This window comes from Hyaena hyaena, unplaced genomic scaffold, assembly GCF_003009895.1.
Source record: "Hyaena hyaena isolate Hyena2069 unplaced genomic scaffold, ASM300989v1 scaffold_157, whole genome shotgun sequence".
Lineage (NCBI taxonomy): Eukaryota > Metazoa > Chordata > Mammalia > Carnivora > Hyaenidae > Hyaena > Hyaena hyaena.
Window position 1 is genome coordinate 1,033,828 of NW_024080789.1, and position 12,158 is coordinate 1,045,985.

Sequence of the window (12,158 nt, forward strand, 5' to 3'; positions counted from 1 at the left end):
TGTTCGAAAAACGATGTAAATGGGGCGCCCGGGTGGCTCAGTCGATTAAGTGTCTGGCTTTGGCTCAGGTCATGATTTCGCGGTTCGTGGGTTCGAGCACCTCGTGGGCTCTGTGCTGACAGCTCAGAGCCTGGAGCCTGTTTCGGATTCTGTGTCTCCCTCTCTCTGAACCTCCGCTGCTCACGTTCTCTCTCTCAGAAATAAAAAAACATTAAAAAATAATTAAAAGAAAAGAAAAACAATGTAACTATGCATGTGTTGATCCTAAGACACTTTTAATTTCAAGTGGGAAAACGGTACTATTGTCTTTGGATTTGTGGCTTTACCATTTATTAGCTACACGACCAGAAGAAGCAAGTTACTTACTGGCTCTAAACCTGACTGCTTTTCTAAAAAACAGGGACAATCACACCTGCCTGGAGGGTAGTGGTTTGCCAGATAAAATAAAGGACATCCAGCTAAATTTGACTTTAAGATAAACGAGTCGTTATTATAGCATAAATATATTTGGGACATATTTATACCAAAATATGATCTGTTGTTGAATCTGAAATTCAACTTTAACTAGATGTTCTGTGTTTTTGCTTGTTAAAGCTGCCAACTTTACAGAAAGTTTATTGTGAGAATTAAGACACTAGCACGTCAAGACGTTCGCCCAGCGTTTGGCACAGCAAGCGCTCCACGGGAACTAACGCTGTTTTAATCCCATCCCCTCATTCCTTACTGGTTCCTCAATTCTTTCGCTCAATTTTAAAATAAGTCTATTGTACTGTGGCTCTTCTTTCCAAGCACGTACCAACTCCAAGAAAAGACCGGGGTACAAGACACCCGCACTCCCAATTGCTCAGCAAAGAAATTCCCGGTGACGTCATGACGCACAAGGCCCCCCCCCCCAAGGGCGGCCAAGACGCACAAATAAGACGTCAACGGGCCGGGACCCAGCCTCGGGGCCTGACGGGATTGTGGCGGTCCTCTCTCCCAACTCGGAAGCGGCCACTGCCTCCAGACGCTCTCAAGATGGCGACTTCTCTGGGTTCCAACACCTACAACAGGCAGAACTGGGAGGATGCGGTGAGTGTGCCTGTCGGAGGAGGTCGGAGAGAGGCGGCGAAGCCGGGCGTCCTTGGGCCGGGCAGAGCCGTGGCTGTGGATCGGCCGAAGGAATTCCGGGAAGGATCCAGCGCTGCGGCCTAGCTCGGCCAAAGCGGGAGGCTGGAGGGCGGCCCTCCTCCGGGCTTGGAGGGAGGGGGCTTTGCCGGGGTCCGGGACCGGCCCCCTTCCTACCCCTGCCCTCTCCTCTCATTTCGAGCTGGTCTTTTTTTTCCCGCTGCTTGCCGGAAGTGCAGACAGCGCCCCCTCCCGCAACCGGGCCCGTGCCGAACCTCGGGTTCCTGCCCTACCCTGTCCCCAACCCCAGCTCCTCGCCTCCCCTCCCCCCTGTCCCCACGAGCGTGGCTGAGATGGCAGGGTCTTCCGAGCCCAGCTCTCAACCGGATTCCCCACTTTCACCAGGACTTCCCCATTCTGTGCCAGACGTGTCTTGGAGAAAACCCATATATTCGAATGGTGAGTAATCGCGTGTGAAACGGGAGTTATTCAGGTTCTGTCATTGTTGTGTTACTTGCATGCTGTCCATGAAATGCTTCTCTTAACCAGGACGAAGTAATGATGCTCCTTTACTAACCCAAAACAGGACGATTTGCAAAGGACTGTCATGCTTATTCTGTCTTTGGAACACAGCGGCTTTCCTGAGATGCAGGAGTCATAATAACAGCTAATATTTGTTGAGCAGTTACCTAAGAGTGATGTGTATTAACCAAGCAGACAGTTTATGTCTTTTCAATATGCAAGTAAGGAGCAGAGCTTGGATTTTAAATTCAGATAGGCTGACTCCAGGGACCTTAGCAAGGAAGGAAAAGAACCTGGACTAGAAACTCGATGCCCTGGTTCCTAATCCAAGGCCTTTTGGCCTCTGCACCTTGTAGTCTCCTTAGTGGAAGTACCCTCATGCTTATAAATAAGGGTAAAATCACCAGCAGCTAACATTTAATCATTAGAATGAGACTGTGTTGTGATCTCAGAGATATTTATTGACTGTATACAGACTATCTGCACAGGAGAGACCTATGGTAGTTACCTCTGACGAAAATTTGTAAAATGAGCTAGCCATGGCTACTCCTCCATGATTTGGGGACTGTGGAAACTACTAGGAATTTTAGTTTTTAAGAGAGAACTTGGGAGCCAGAAGTGACCCAAAGAGTTGTGGCAGTGGAAACATACATATTTACCCGGTGTTAGATCTATAAGATTCTTAAGAGGCTATAAGTCATAGTAGGTAGGTAGAATATATCTCTGTCCCATCCCTCTGCCCTGCCCAAAGAGGTGGTTCACCCCCCCCCCCCCAACACACACATACATACACACCTCATTAGGATGCCAGGGGTCTCCGGACATGTTCTTAGGTTGTATTTAGGGAAGGAGCAGACATCTAGTTTTTTTTCTTTCTGTAACTTGCTCTTTTCTATTTTTTTCTGTTTCAGACCAAAGAAAAGTATGGGAAGGAATGCAAAGTAAGCATGTCTGTTAAAGAGTAATGATTTGATTTGATTTTCCATTTCTTTTCCATTTGCTGGGCTTTGAGCTTCTCCAGTAAAAGTCAATGCTTCACAGACTTTCATATATCATTTATATACTCATTGACTGTTAACTGTTTAGTGTGAGAGGTAAGAAAATGAGCCCTTGAATGTAAAGGTTCTTAACCTGGTGTCTGTGAATTGAACCCTCAGAGATAGTATACTGAGTGTTGAGTGTTGTCTGACTATGTACGTGGGGATTTAATTTTTTTTTAAAGTTAATTTATATTTGAGAGACAGAGCACAAACTTGGGTGGGGCAGAGAAAGAGGAAGACACAGAATCTGAAGCAGGTTCCAGGCTCTGAGCGGTCAGCACAGAGCTCGAGACGGGGCTTGAACACACGAACAGTGAGATCATGACCTGAGCCAAAGTCAGACTCTTGACCGACTGAGCCACCCAGGTGCTCCCACATGAGGATTTTAGCAGAGAAGGAAGGTCACAGCTGTCATAAGTTTCTTAAAGGAGTATATGGAGTTCCCCACTGTCCTCCCCCAAAAAGGTTAAGGGTCATATGTTAATAGTGGTTACCTCTAGTGTGGGGAGGACTTTTGACCTTTGAGTATTTCATTTCTGTACTATGTTAATTTTTTAACTCCTAGGGAAGGGTGTTCTAAATAGAATTGAAATATCGGATGGTGTTTAGACTACCTGATTGCTAAGATCTCTTCTAAATCCTAGATCTAAGGATCCTTTCTTTAAATCCCCCATTCTTACTAAGTCTCCTGGCTTGATTAGCAACATCAGCACCGTTTATACTCTGTGGCTCTTATTGTGTTTTCCAGATCTGTGCCAGGCCATTCACAGTATTTCGCTGGTGCCCCGGGGTCCGCATGCGTTTCAAGAAGACTGAAGTATGCCAAACCTGCAGTAAATTGAAGAATGTCTGTCAGACTTGCCTCTTGGACCTAGAATATGGTATGTTTGTCCTGTCTAACAGATCTAAAAGGATGCAGATGGAGGTTCCCTAGACAACAAACTAGTCTTTTTGTTTCCTACTTCTCACCCCACCTTTGGTTCTGACCCCACTTTGGAGCGCCTGTTGTACTCTGCTTTTCCTAGGGAGAGGAGAATCATGCAAGGCCATCTTAGAGCCCTTCTGGACAAGGGGAGGAACTTCAGGAAAAGTTGGGGATTAATCAGGACTGGCCCAAACCTCTCTCATGTATATATGTGCAGCCAAAGTGAGGCAAAGGCCTTCCTCCTGTGATAGATAATTTCTTTACCTTGGGCTTCTTTCAAAATCCAAAGCTCTTTCCCACAATCCCTACCAGAAGCATAGGCTAATTGTGCTTTAGATTTTTGTGTTTTGGGAACTGATGTGCTGTAACTGCTACTATTTTAAGAGTAACTTGGGAGTGATTTTTTAACTACAAGTGATTTTTTGTTTATGAGAAAAATACTTTTTCAACAAGAGTTTCTACTAATAAAATAAAAGGGAAAATACAAGTTTATGTATGTTAAGAAAGTTAGCTGCTAATCAGAGTCCCAGTCATATATTGTTTAATATTATTTACTTACATGTTTGTTAAAAGAAGTGTTCTGGTTCTGGAGTATAATGACTCTTATGGACTGTGACTATCCAAAGAATCTAGAAGAGCAGCCTAAAAATAACTCACTTTTTACATTTATTTTAAATAAATCCTGTTCAAATAAAAGCTAGATACTTCATTAATTACAGGTCAGATCTGACCATAACCAAAGTTTGTTCATCTAAAAGATTTTCTAAAACCTTCATTTCAGGTTTCATGACAGCTTAGGAATTTTAACAGTTTTCATAGAATGCTCTTTGGTAGTTGTGGCCTAATGGTGATAAAGATTTTGAATAAAAATAAAGCCTCTGGGGGTGCCTGGGTGGCTTATTCAGTTGAGCGTTGGACTCTTAACTTCAGGTCAGGATCTCATGGTTCATGGGATTGAGCCCCACATCAGGTTGGGCTTTTCCCTCTCCCCTCTCTCTACCCCTCCCCCTGCTTGCTCTCTCTCTCTCTCTCTTTCTCTCTCTCTCAAAATAAGTACATAAACAAAATAATAAAGCAAGTCTCTGATACCTAGAAAGCTGGAGGAGGGAACAATGATGTTGTATTCCATGTGCATGTTCAATGTGGGTTTGTTTTAAAATATGTCTTGGGGTTTTTTCCTCTTTTCCTTTGTACTAGGTCTGCCCATCCAGGTTCGTGATGCAGGATTGTCTTTTAAGGATGACATGCCAAAGTCAGATGTCAACAAAGAGTACTACACACAGAACATGGAGAGAGAGGTTCGCTGCCACTTTCTTGATGTAACTTTATATTTGGTAGAATCCTAGTGGATTGATATAGTCTATGTGATTTATCTTTTGAACTTGTCATCCTTCTGTAGATTTCTAACTCTGACGGAACACGGCCGGTTGGCATGTTGGGGAAAGCCACATCCACCAGTGACATGCTACTCAAACTGGCCCGGACCACACCCTACTACAAAAGGAATCGACCCCACATTTGCTCCTTCTGGGTAAAAGGAGAATGTAAGAGAGGAGAGGAGTGTCCCTACAGGCAAGAGCTGAATTGCATTTTTATTATTTGCTTTTAGATAATTGGTCATCTAAGGAATGGGAGATGCTAGCTTAAACTATTTCTGCTTTAAAATCTTCAAGTTTAGGGGTCCCTAGGTGGCTCAGTCGGTTAAGTATCCAACTTCGGCTCCCGTCACGATCTTGTGATTCGTGGATTCAAGCCCCACTTCGGGCTCTGTGCTGACAGCTCAGAGCCTGGAGCTTGTTTCAGATTCTGTGACTCCCTCTCTCTCTGCCCCTCCCCTACTTACTCTCTGTCTCTGTCTCTCTCTGTCTCTCACTCAAAAATAAACATTAAAAATATTTTAATAAAACTGACAAGTTTATGCAACTAGTATGGTATATCTCATGTCTTAGGGCTGTTAAATTTAGAAGTCGATTAAATTGTTGTTTTTATTTGTAATGGGACGTTTACTCATAACCAAGCCTTGGGAAACTAAGTTCTTAGGCCATGTAATACGATATTGACTTCTGAAAGTCAATATCTGAGAAGTAAGTCATCACTGTCCTGGCCTAAATCTCAGTGTAGGGTTGAAGTCAAATGAAGGCCAGACTTCTAACGGGTGTATGAGTATGTTTCAGTCAAGACTGCCAATGTCTGGATTTGAAGTTCTTGGTTTGGCATCGGGTAACCCCACACACCAAAACAATGATCCGTACTTTTTTCTGGGGCTGCCCATAGCCTTAACGAGACTGTCAGTGGAATGCAGGACTTCAGATACATAAGAACCATGGACCTGGAGAAGGGTAACCACGTTTTGGTTCCTTCTTGTTTTGAAGCAGATTGTGCCCAAAGCATTTCTTTATAAAGAAATCTGCCACCATCTGCTACTGTAGATGGCCATTTAAACAGCTTTTAGGAGGCTGATAAATGTTTGTGTGATGCAGTAAATCCTTTTGGTGTTAGCTGTGTTGCCATACTCATGTTTTGGTGTAGCCCTAGTTTCGCGCTCAGGAGGCATCACAGGATATATGTACGTGGCTACTACCGGGTGAGACCTGTAAATTCTCCTTCGTTTCACCTTTATGTGCTGTTCTTTCTTAAACCACAGGCACGAGAAGCCAACAGATCCAGACGACCCCCTTGCTGATCAGAACATTAAAGACCGATATTATGGTATCAATGACCCTGTGGCAGACAAGCTTCTAAAGCGGGCTTCCACAATGCCTCGTCTGGACCCGCCAGAAGACAAGACTATCACCACGCTGTATGTCGGTGGTCTGGGCGATACCATTACTGAGACCGATCTAAGGTTCGTAAATAAGATTTTATGAGGTCTCTGCTTGTAACTGCCCTGCAGTACTTTCTTGGGCAAAACACAGGCAAACAGGACAATTCTGTACCAAGTGCATGTTTCCTTAGCCACTCTATAGTTACGCTAACTATTCATGCTAACGAGCGTTTTTATAAAAGTCCTTTCTGATGCCGGAGTAGTGACTTTCATCAACAGTGCTTCACAGAGCTTACCTGATGCTTCCTTGCATGTGATAATAATCACATGAGATTCTATTTGACCTAAGAGCCAAATAGAATTTTTTATTTATTTATTTTTTTTTAAATTTTTTTTTTTTTAATGTTTTTATTTATTTCTAGGAGAGAGAGAGAGACAGCTTGAGCAGGGGAGGGTCAGAGAGAGAGGGAGTCACAGACTGAAACAGGCTCCAGGCTCTGAGCTGGCAGTCAGCACAGAGCCCGACGCGGGGCTCGAACCCACGAACCGCGAGATCATGACCTAAGCGAAAGTCGGACGCTTAACCGACTAAGCCACCCAGGCGCCCCGCCAAATAGAATTTTTTAAATGTGACACATATCCAAGTATGATTAATTATGTCAAGGAGGGAGAACTTTGCAGTTATAAAACTCTTATGGTTTAAATTGTTGGCTTTATAAAGAGATTGGTATTTGGTGTGTTTGTATTATTCTTGGCTTATCTTTTGCTTGGCTAGATGAGGCATTTAGACAGATAGTGATGGAAATTACCTCTTCCAAAGAGATAAAATAGTAAAGAATCTCCTATAAGCGTATGACCTGTCCTTGGTAGCCTGTCTTCATTAAACCTGGTCTGAGTGAGCTAGACAGTCCCTACAGTGGGCAGATCAGACAGTCCCTAGGTTGGCAGGCGTTTTCCCTGCTCCTCCCTTTTGTTACATTGTTGTTGTTTTACAACCTTAAAAAACTTTTTTAGGGGCTCCTGGGTGGCTCAGTCCCTTAAGCATCCGACTTTGGCTCAGGTCGTGATCTCAGGGTTTGTGAGTTGAGCTCTGCACAGAGCCGCATTGGGCTCTGCACTGACAGCTCAGAGCCTGGAGCCGGCTTTGGATTCTGTGTCTCCCTCTCTCTCTGCCCCTCCAACACTCATGCTCTGTCTCTCTCTGTCTCTCAAAAATAAATAAACATTAAAAATAATTTTTTTTTAAATGTTCTTGAGTCATGTACCATGGGAGCTGTAGTTTGCCAGCCCCTTATGTAGGGTTTAGGGTCCCTACGAAACCTGCTGGGGGCTGGAGCCCCTTTTCCTTCATGGAACAGTCCCTGAGGTGTTTGTAAACCTTTATTTACTCACAATTTTTCTTATACTCTCTCAGTAAGTAGCAGCCACGTAGGGCAGGGTGCTGGGGGAACTACCTATAGGTCGCCAGGCTGGTAACCATGGGGCCACTTGTGAGTCAGTGGAAGAGTGAATAATCGCTTGCGGCCTCCTGGGAGTGTTGTTGACTCTCCGTCTCTCTGCCTGTGCCCCTTCAGAAATCACTTCTACCAGTTCGGGGAAATCCGGACGATCACTGTTGTCCAGAGACAGCAGTGCGCCTTCATCCAGTTTGCCACGAGGCAGGCTGCAGAGGTGGCCGCAGAGAAGTCCTTTAACAAGTTGATTGTCAATGGCCGCAGACTCAACGTGAAATGGGGAAGGTGAGAATTAGACCATTTTAAAATATCTTTGTTGAGATTTTCGAGAAAGTGTTATCATTATCTGGGGACTAGTATGTTTTTGGTGAACAGGTTTAAATCAGTAGGGACCGTGAAAAAAGAACTCTCCGTTCTCTAACACTTCAGTCCTGTGGACACTGGGAGGATCTGCTTTGGAAACGTATTCAGAGCTTTGCTGTAGTAATCTCCCCCTTGGAAGGTTCTTGTTTTTTGCAACCAGCTGTTACAGGCCAAGTATAACGTCAGGGCACGAAAGTTTAGATTTGAGAGTTTACAAATGCATTAGACCTGGTTTCTGCCCTCTAGAGGCTGGTTGGCCACTGGAGAAGAATAGCTAATTGAAGTTTGGAAGTGATGATTGCATAAGAGAGACTCCAGTGAAATGCCCTGCAGGTTCAAAGGGAGAACATGTTTGCAGCTTGGAACCAGGAAGGAGATCACTGACAGCAGCGCCCCTTACACGGTGCTTCCCGTGTGCTGCACCAGACACGCGCGGGCCGCTGCTTCCGGTCCTTACAGCATTTCCAGCAGATTTTGAATTCAGGCCTTCCTGGCTTTAAAACATTTGGTTCTATCCCCTCTGCACTGTGGCATTTAGGGGAAAAGACCATTTGCTGAAGAGGAGGCGAGGAGCAAAGGACCTCTACTAGACTAGGAAGCGTGAGAAGCAGAGGGGTGAGGGAAAGTGGGACAAAGTGCTGACATTGTGTGTGTGTCTGTCTCCCAGGTCCCAAGCAGCCAGAGGAAAAGAAAAAGAGAAGGACGGAACCACAGACTCTGGGATCAAGCTAGAGCCCGTTCCGGGCCTCCCAGGAGGTGAGTGCAGACGTTCTGCCTAGCAGGTAGCTTGCTAACTTCAGGTGCTCCCGCTGCCCTGCTGTTCTGTCAGGAGAGACCCTGGCCGGTCTCAGGCTCCTGTAGCAACTCTTTTCCCTGAGCAGGAGCCCAGGGCTTACAGGAGGTAGAAACGTTGCACGGCTGTCTCCTCTTTGACTGCCGGCTGTTTTCTCTTCTCCAGCTCTTCCGCCTCCTCCTGCAGCAGAAGAAGAAGCCTCTGCCAACTACTTCAACCTGCCCCCAAGTGGTCCTCCAGCCGTGGTGAACATAGCCCTGCCGCCGCCCCCTGGTATTGCCCCGCCCCCACCCCCAGGTAACGTCCATCTTCCTTCTTAGTAAATAGGTCTGATTTAGCCCAGAAGAATCCTTGTGAGAGTCCTGTCTTCACACTGCATTATCACGGCTAAATGCTTTGAGAGTGCCCTGTAGAGGTCTGCAAGTAAGCCTGATTTGTTCAGATCCCTGATCTTTCATTTTTTTTTTCCTGGCCTGCCAAGGAGGAGAAGGTTGCCTGTTCTCTACAGATCCGAGGATACGTATAATCAGAATGGGAGTTACTGGATTATAGTGATCTATCATCAGTTTGTCCCCTGTTTGACTCGAGTGACATTTGACTTTATCTTGGGGTGGCGGGGGCAGTACTAAACAGTTCCAGGACCAGCACTTTGTGTTGCGCTGCTCTAGAAAATGTGAATGGCCATCTGTACAGTGTAGACAAGTCACAAAAGGCTGGTTCTCCCGTGGCAGAGTTCCTACCTTTGAACAAAGTCCTGTTCTCTGAACACCTTCCTTTCTATAAAGCACTGAGGTTGGCATTGACAGAGTCTTGCACCAGCCTGATTTCTTCCTCACTTCCCAGATCCTGATTGCATCCTGTCTGGTAGTCTTGGCGTGTTAGGCACCAAAGGCTCACATGACATACTAGCAGATACCTTTGAGTCTTGTGGAGTTTGCTTTTAACCTGGTCTGAGAGGAAAGGTTTCTAAAACCAAGGAAGTACTATAGGCAGACATTCCTAAGCAAGTCTGTGAACCAACATTTTCTGAAGTCCCTTGTCAATTTGACTTATGACTAGGTGGTTTTGACCTTAGAAAGATTCACAGGTTTGAAAGGTTGTCAAGGAAACGGCAAGCCTAACACATTTGTCCTCTCCCAACTGCAGGTTTTGGGCCACACATGTTCCACCCAATGGGACCACCCCCTCCTTTCATGAGGGCTCCAGGACCAATCCACTATCCTTCTCAGGACCCTCAGAGGATGGGGGCTCATGCTGGGAAACACAGCAGTCCCTAGCGCATCATCACCACGCCAGGGCTTTACGGAAGAAAGGGCGCTCAGAAGCCCCAGTAAATGAATCTTGGAATAAATATATTTTTTCCTTCCTTTGTAGTTTCCATGGTAGCTGAATGTGGTCAGATGTGGGCAGTCGGAGAACGACAGCCATGCTTTCCTACCTGTATTCCAAGGATTGATGGACCTCCAATAAGCTGCCATTAACACATCTGGTTACTACTATAACATCACTAATAAAACTCCGTGCCTGTTCTCCTTACTTGGGTGGCGAACAAGCAACTGGATGAATTGGAATGTCTAACGGAGTTACCATCCCAATTGTACGTTCATTTTGTATCTTTTGCGGGGGGGCAAGGGGAATTGACCTTCAGTAAAATCTTTTTGACCATTTTTATGTCCATTGGGTCCTTTTCCTTTTTATCATCTGAAAAAAGATTATTAGTACTAATCATTGTAGTGGCATGAGTGTGATTGAACACTTGGGAAGTCACATTCTCAAAGAGACCAGTAGAAGCCAGCACCGAGCACCGCCTAGGTCCTTCTTTACCTCTCCTCTCCTCGTTGATTACTAATGGCATCTGGCAGATAGCTTCACTTCTCTGCACTACGAAAACAAGAGGAAAACAAAAATTGCCTTTTTAGTCCCTATCAGTCGGATGGAAACACCAATTTCATGGAGCTCTGTGTCGTTGAAGAAATCTAGTGTCCGGGATGAAGCGACTGTAAAGAGCTTCCTGTCAAACACATGAGCAAACTGCGAAGTGTGCGTGCTGGCGTGCGTGGGCGTGGGCGGCTGCGGCCCACATGCGGGGACTGTCCTGTTGCACTCACCCTCCTGTGTCTTCGGCGTCTCCTTCCCCCCTGATGCTGGGCAGAGGACTCTGTCTGGCCTTAGAACGTTTGGATATGACTGAATTGTAGATGGTAAAAATAATTTGATGTTGTGTTGTAGGGTTTTTGTTTGTTTGTTTTTAAAAAATTAAAACGGGTCAATTTTCCAAACGTTGTCACAGGCTTATTTCTAGATTTTTGTTCTTTATCCCTTCGGTAGCTCACCTTGAGGTCAGTAGAAGTTAGAGTCAAGTTTTATATAAACGTAAATTTTTGCCTTTAGCGTGTTTTGATTTTTATCTCTGTATCCATTCTATGCTGGGAAAATGGCCCCGGCCTTTTCTGTAAGCACTTGTGGTTAGGGGCGAGGCTGAGACGAGATAATGTGCAGAAGGCACTCGGCACAGAGCTGCCGTGTGGTGGCTGATAAATGGGAGCTTTAAGTCACTGCCATACTCGCCAAGTCATTTTAAAGGAAAGCAAGCAAAAACTATCCAAAAGTCTATTTTTCCTGGAGCCAATTCCATGTCACTTGTGTAAAATAGTACCTCTGGGATGGACATAACCCATAATACCCTTTATTAGCTTCTCTCTGGAGAATTTTTTTTCCCCTCCAGAGAGCTTCCTCTTGGTTGTCTTTTTTTTTTTTTTTTTTTTTAAGATTTCAAAGATCTAGAAGAACTTAAAAATTTTGATTTAATTTCTAGTAATACCAAATGTGAATGAGAGTACTTCCAAGTATTTTGACACCATTTTGGGTAAGACTGGGTTTGTTTTTGTTTTTGGCTTACTTTTGAACATGTAAAAGACTTGTAGCCAATTTGTGAATAAGATGTGGATTACATGTAGTGTTTTAATAATGCCAAGTTTGATTATTTATATCTGTACATATATTTATGTAAATATATGACTCCAATTGTATATTCTTGCTTTTTTTAGAAGGAGAGGATTCTAAATTTTGTGCGCTATCTGGCTATGGATATATATATATTTTTTTTTTTTTTTGAAAAGCATAATATGCCAGCATAAATCGAAGTGTAGAAGCGATGCTGCCTTTCTTGAGTAAATCAGAATTAAGAGCA

General features: G+C 44.6%; 1 protein-coding gene across 1 annotated transcript; it reads left to right on the top strand.

Annotated features, from left to right (window-relative positions):
* The first annotated feature begins 933 nt into the window (after positions 1 to 933).
* RBM22 (RNA binding motif protein 22) lies at positions 934 to 11,358 on the top strand. The gene is made up of 11 exons (XM_039239485.1): positions 934 to 1,071; positions 1,513 to 1,566; positions 2,541 to 2,570; positions 3,418 to 3,550; positions 4,792 to 4,892; positions 4,994 to 5,166; positions 6,239 to 6,439; positions 7,933 to 8,097; positions 8,843 to 8,931; positions 9,134 to 9,265; positions 10,115 to 11,358. Exons 1-11 carry the CDS (start codon positions 1,018 to 1,020, stop codon positions 10,243 to 10,245), a joined length of 1,263 nt encoding a protein of 420 aa, XP_039095416.1. The 5' UTR covers positions 934 to 1,017; the 3' UTR covers positions 10,246 to 11,358.
* The last annotated feature ends 800 nt before the right edge of the window (positions 11,359 to 12,158 follow it).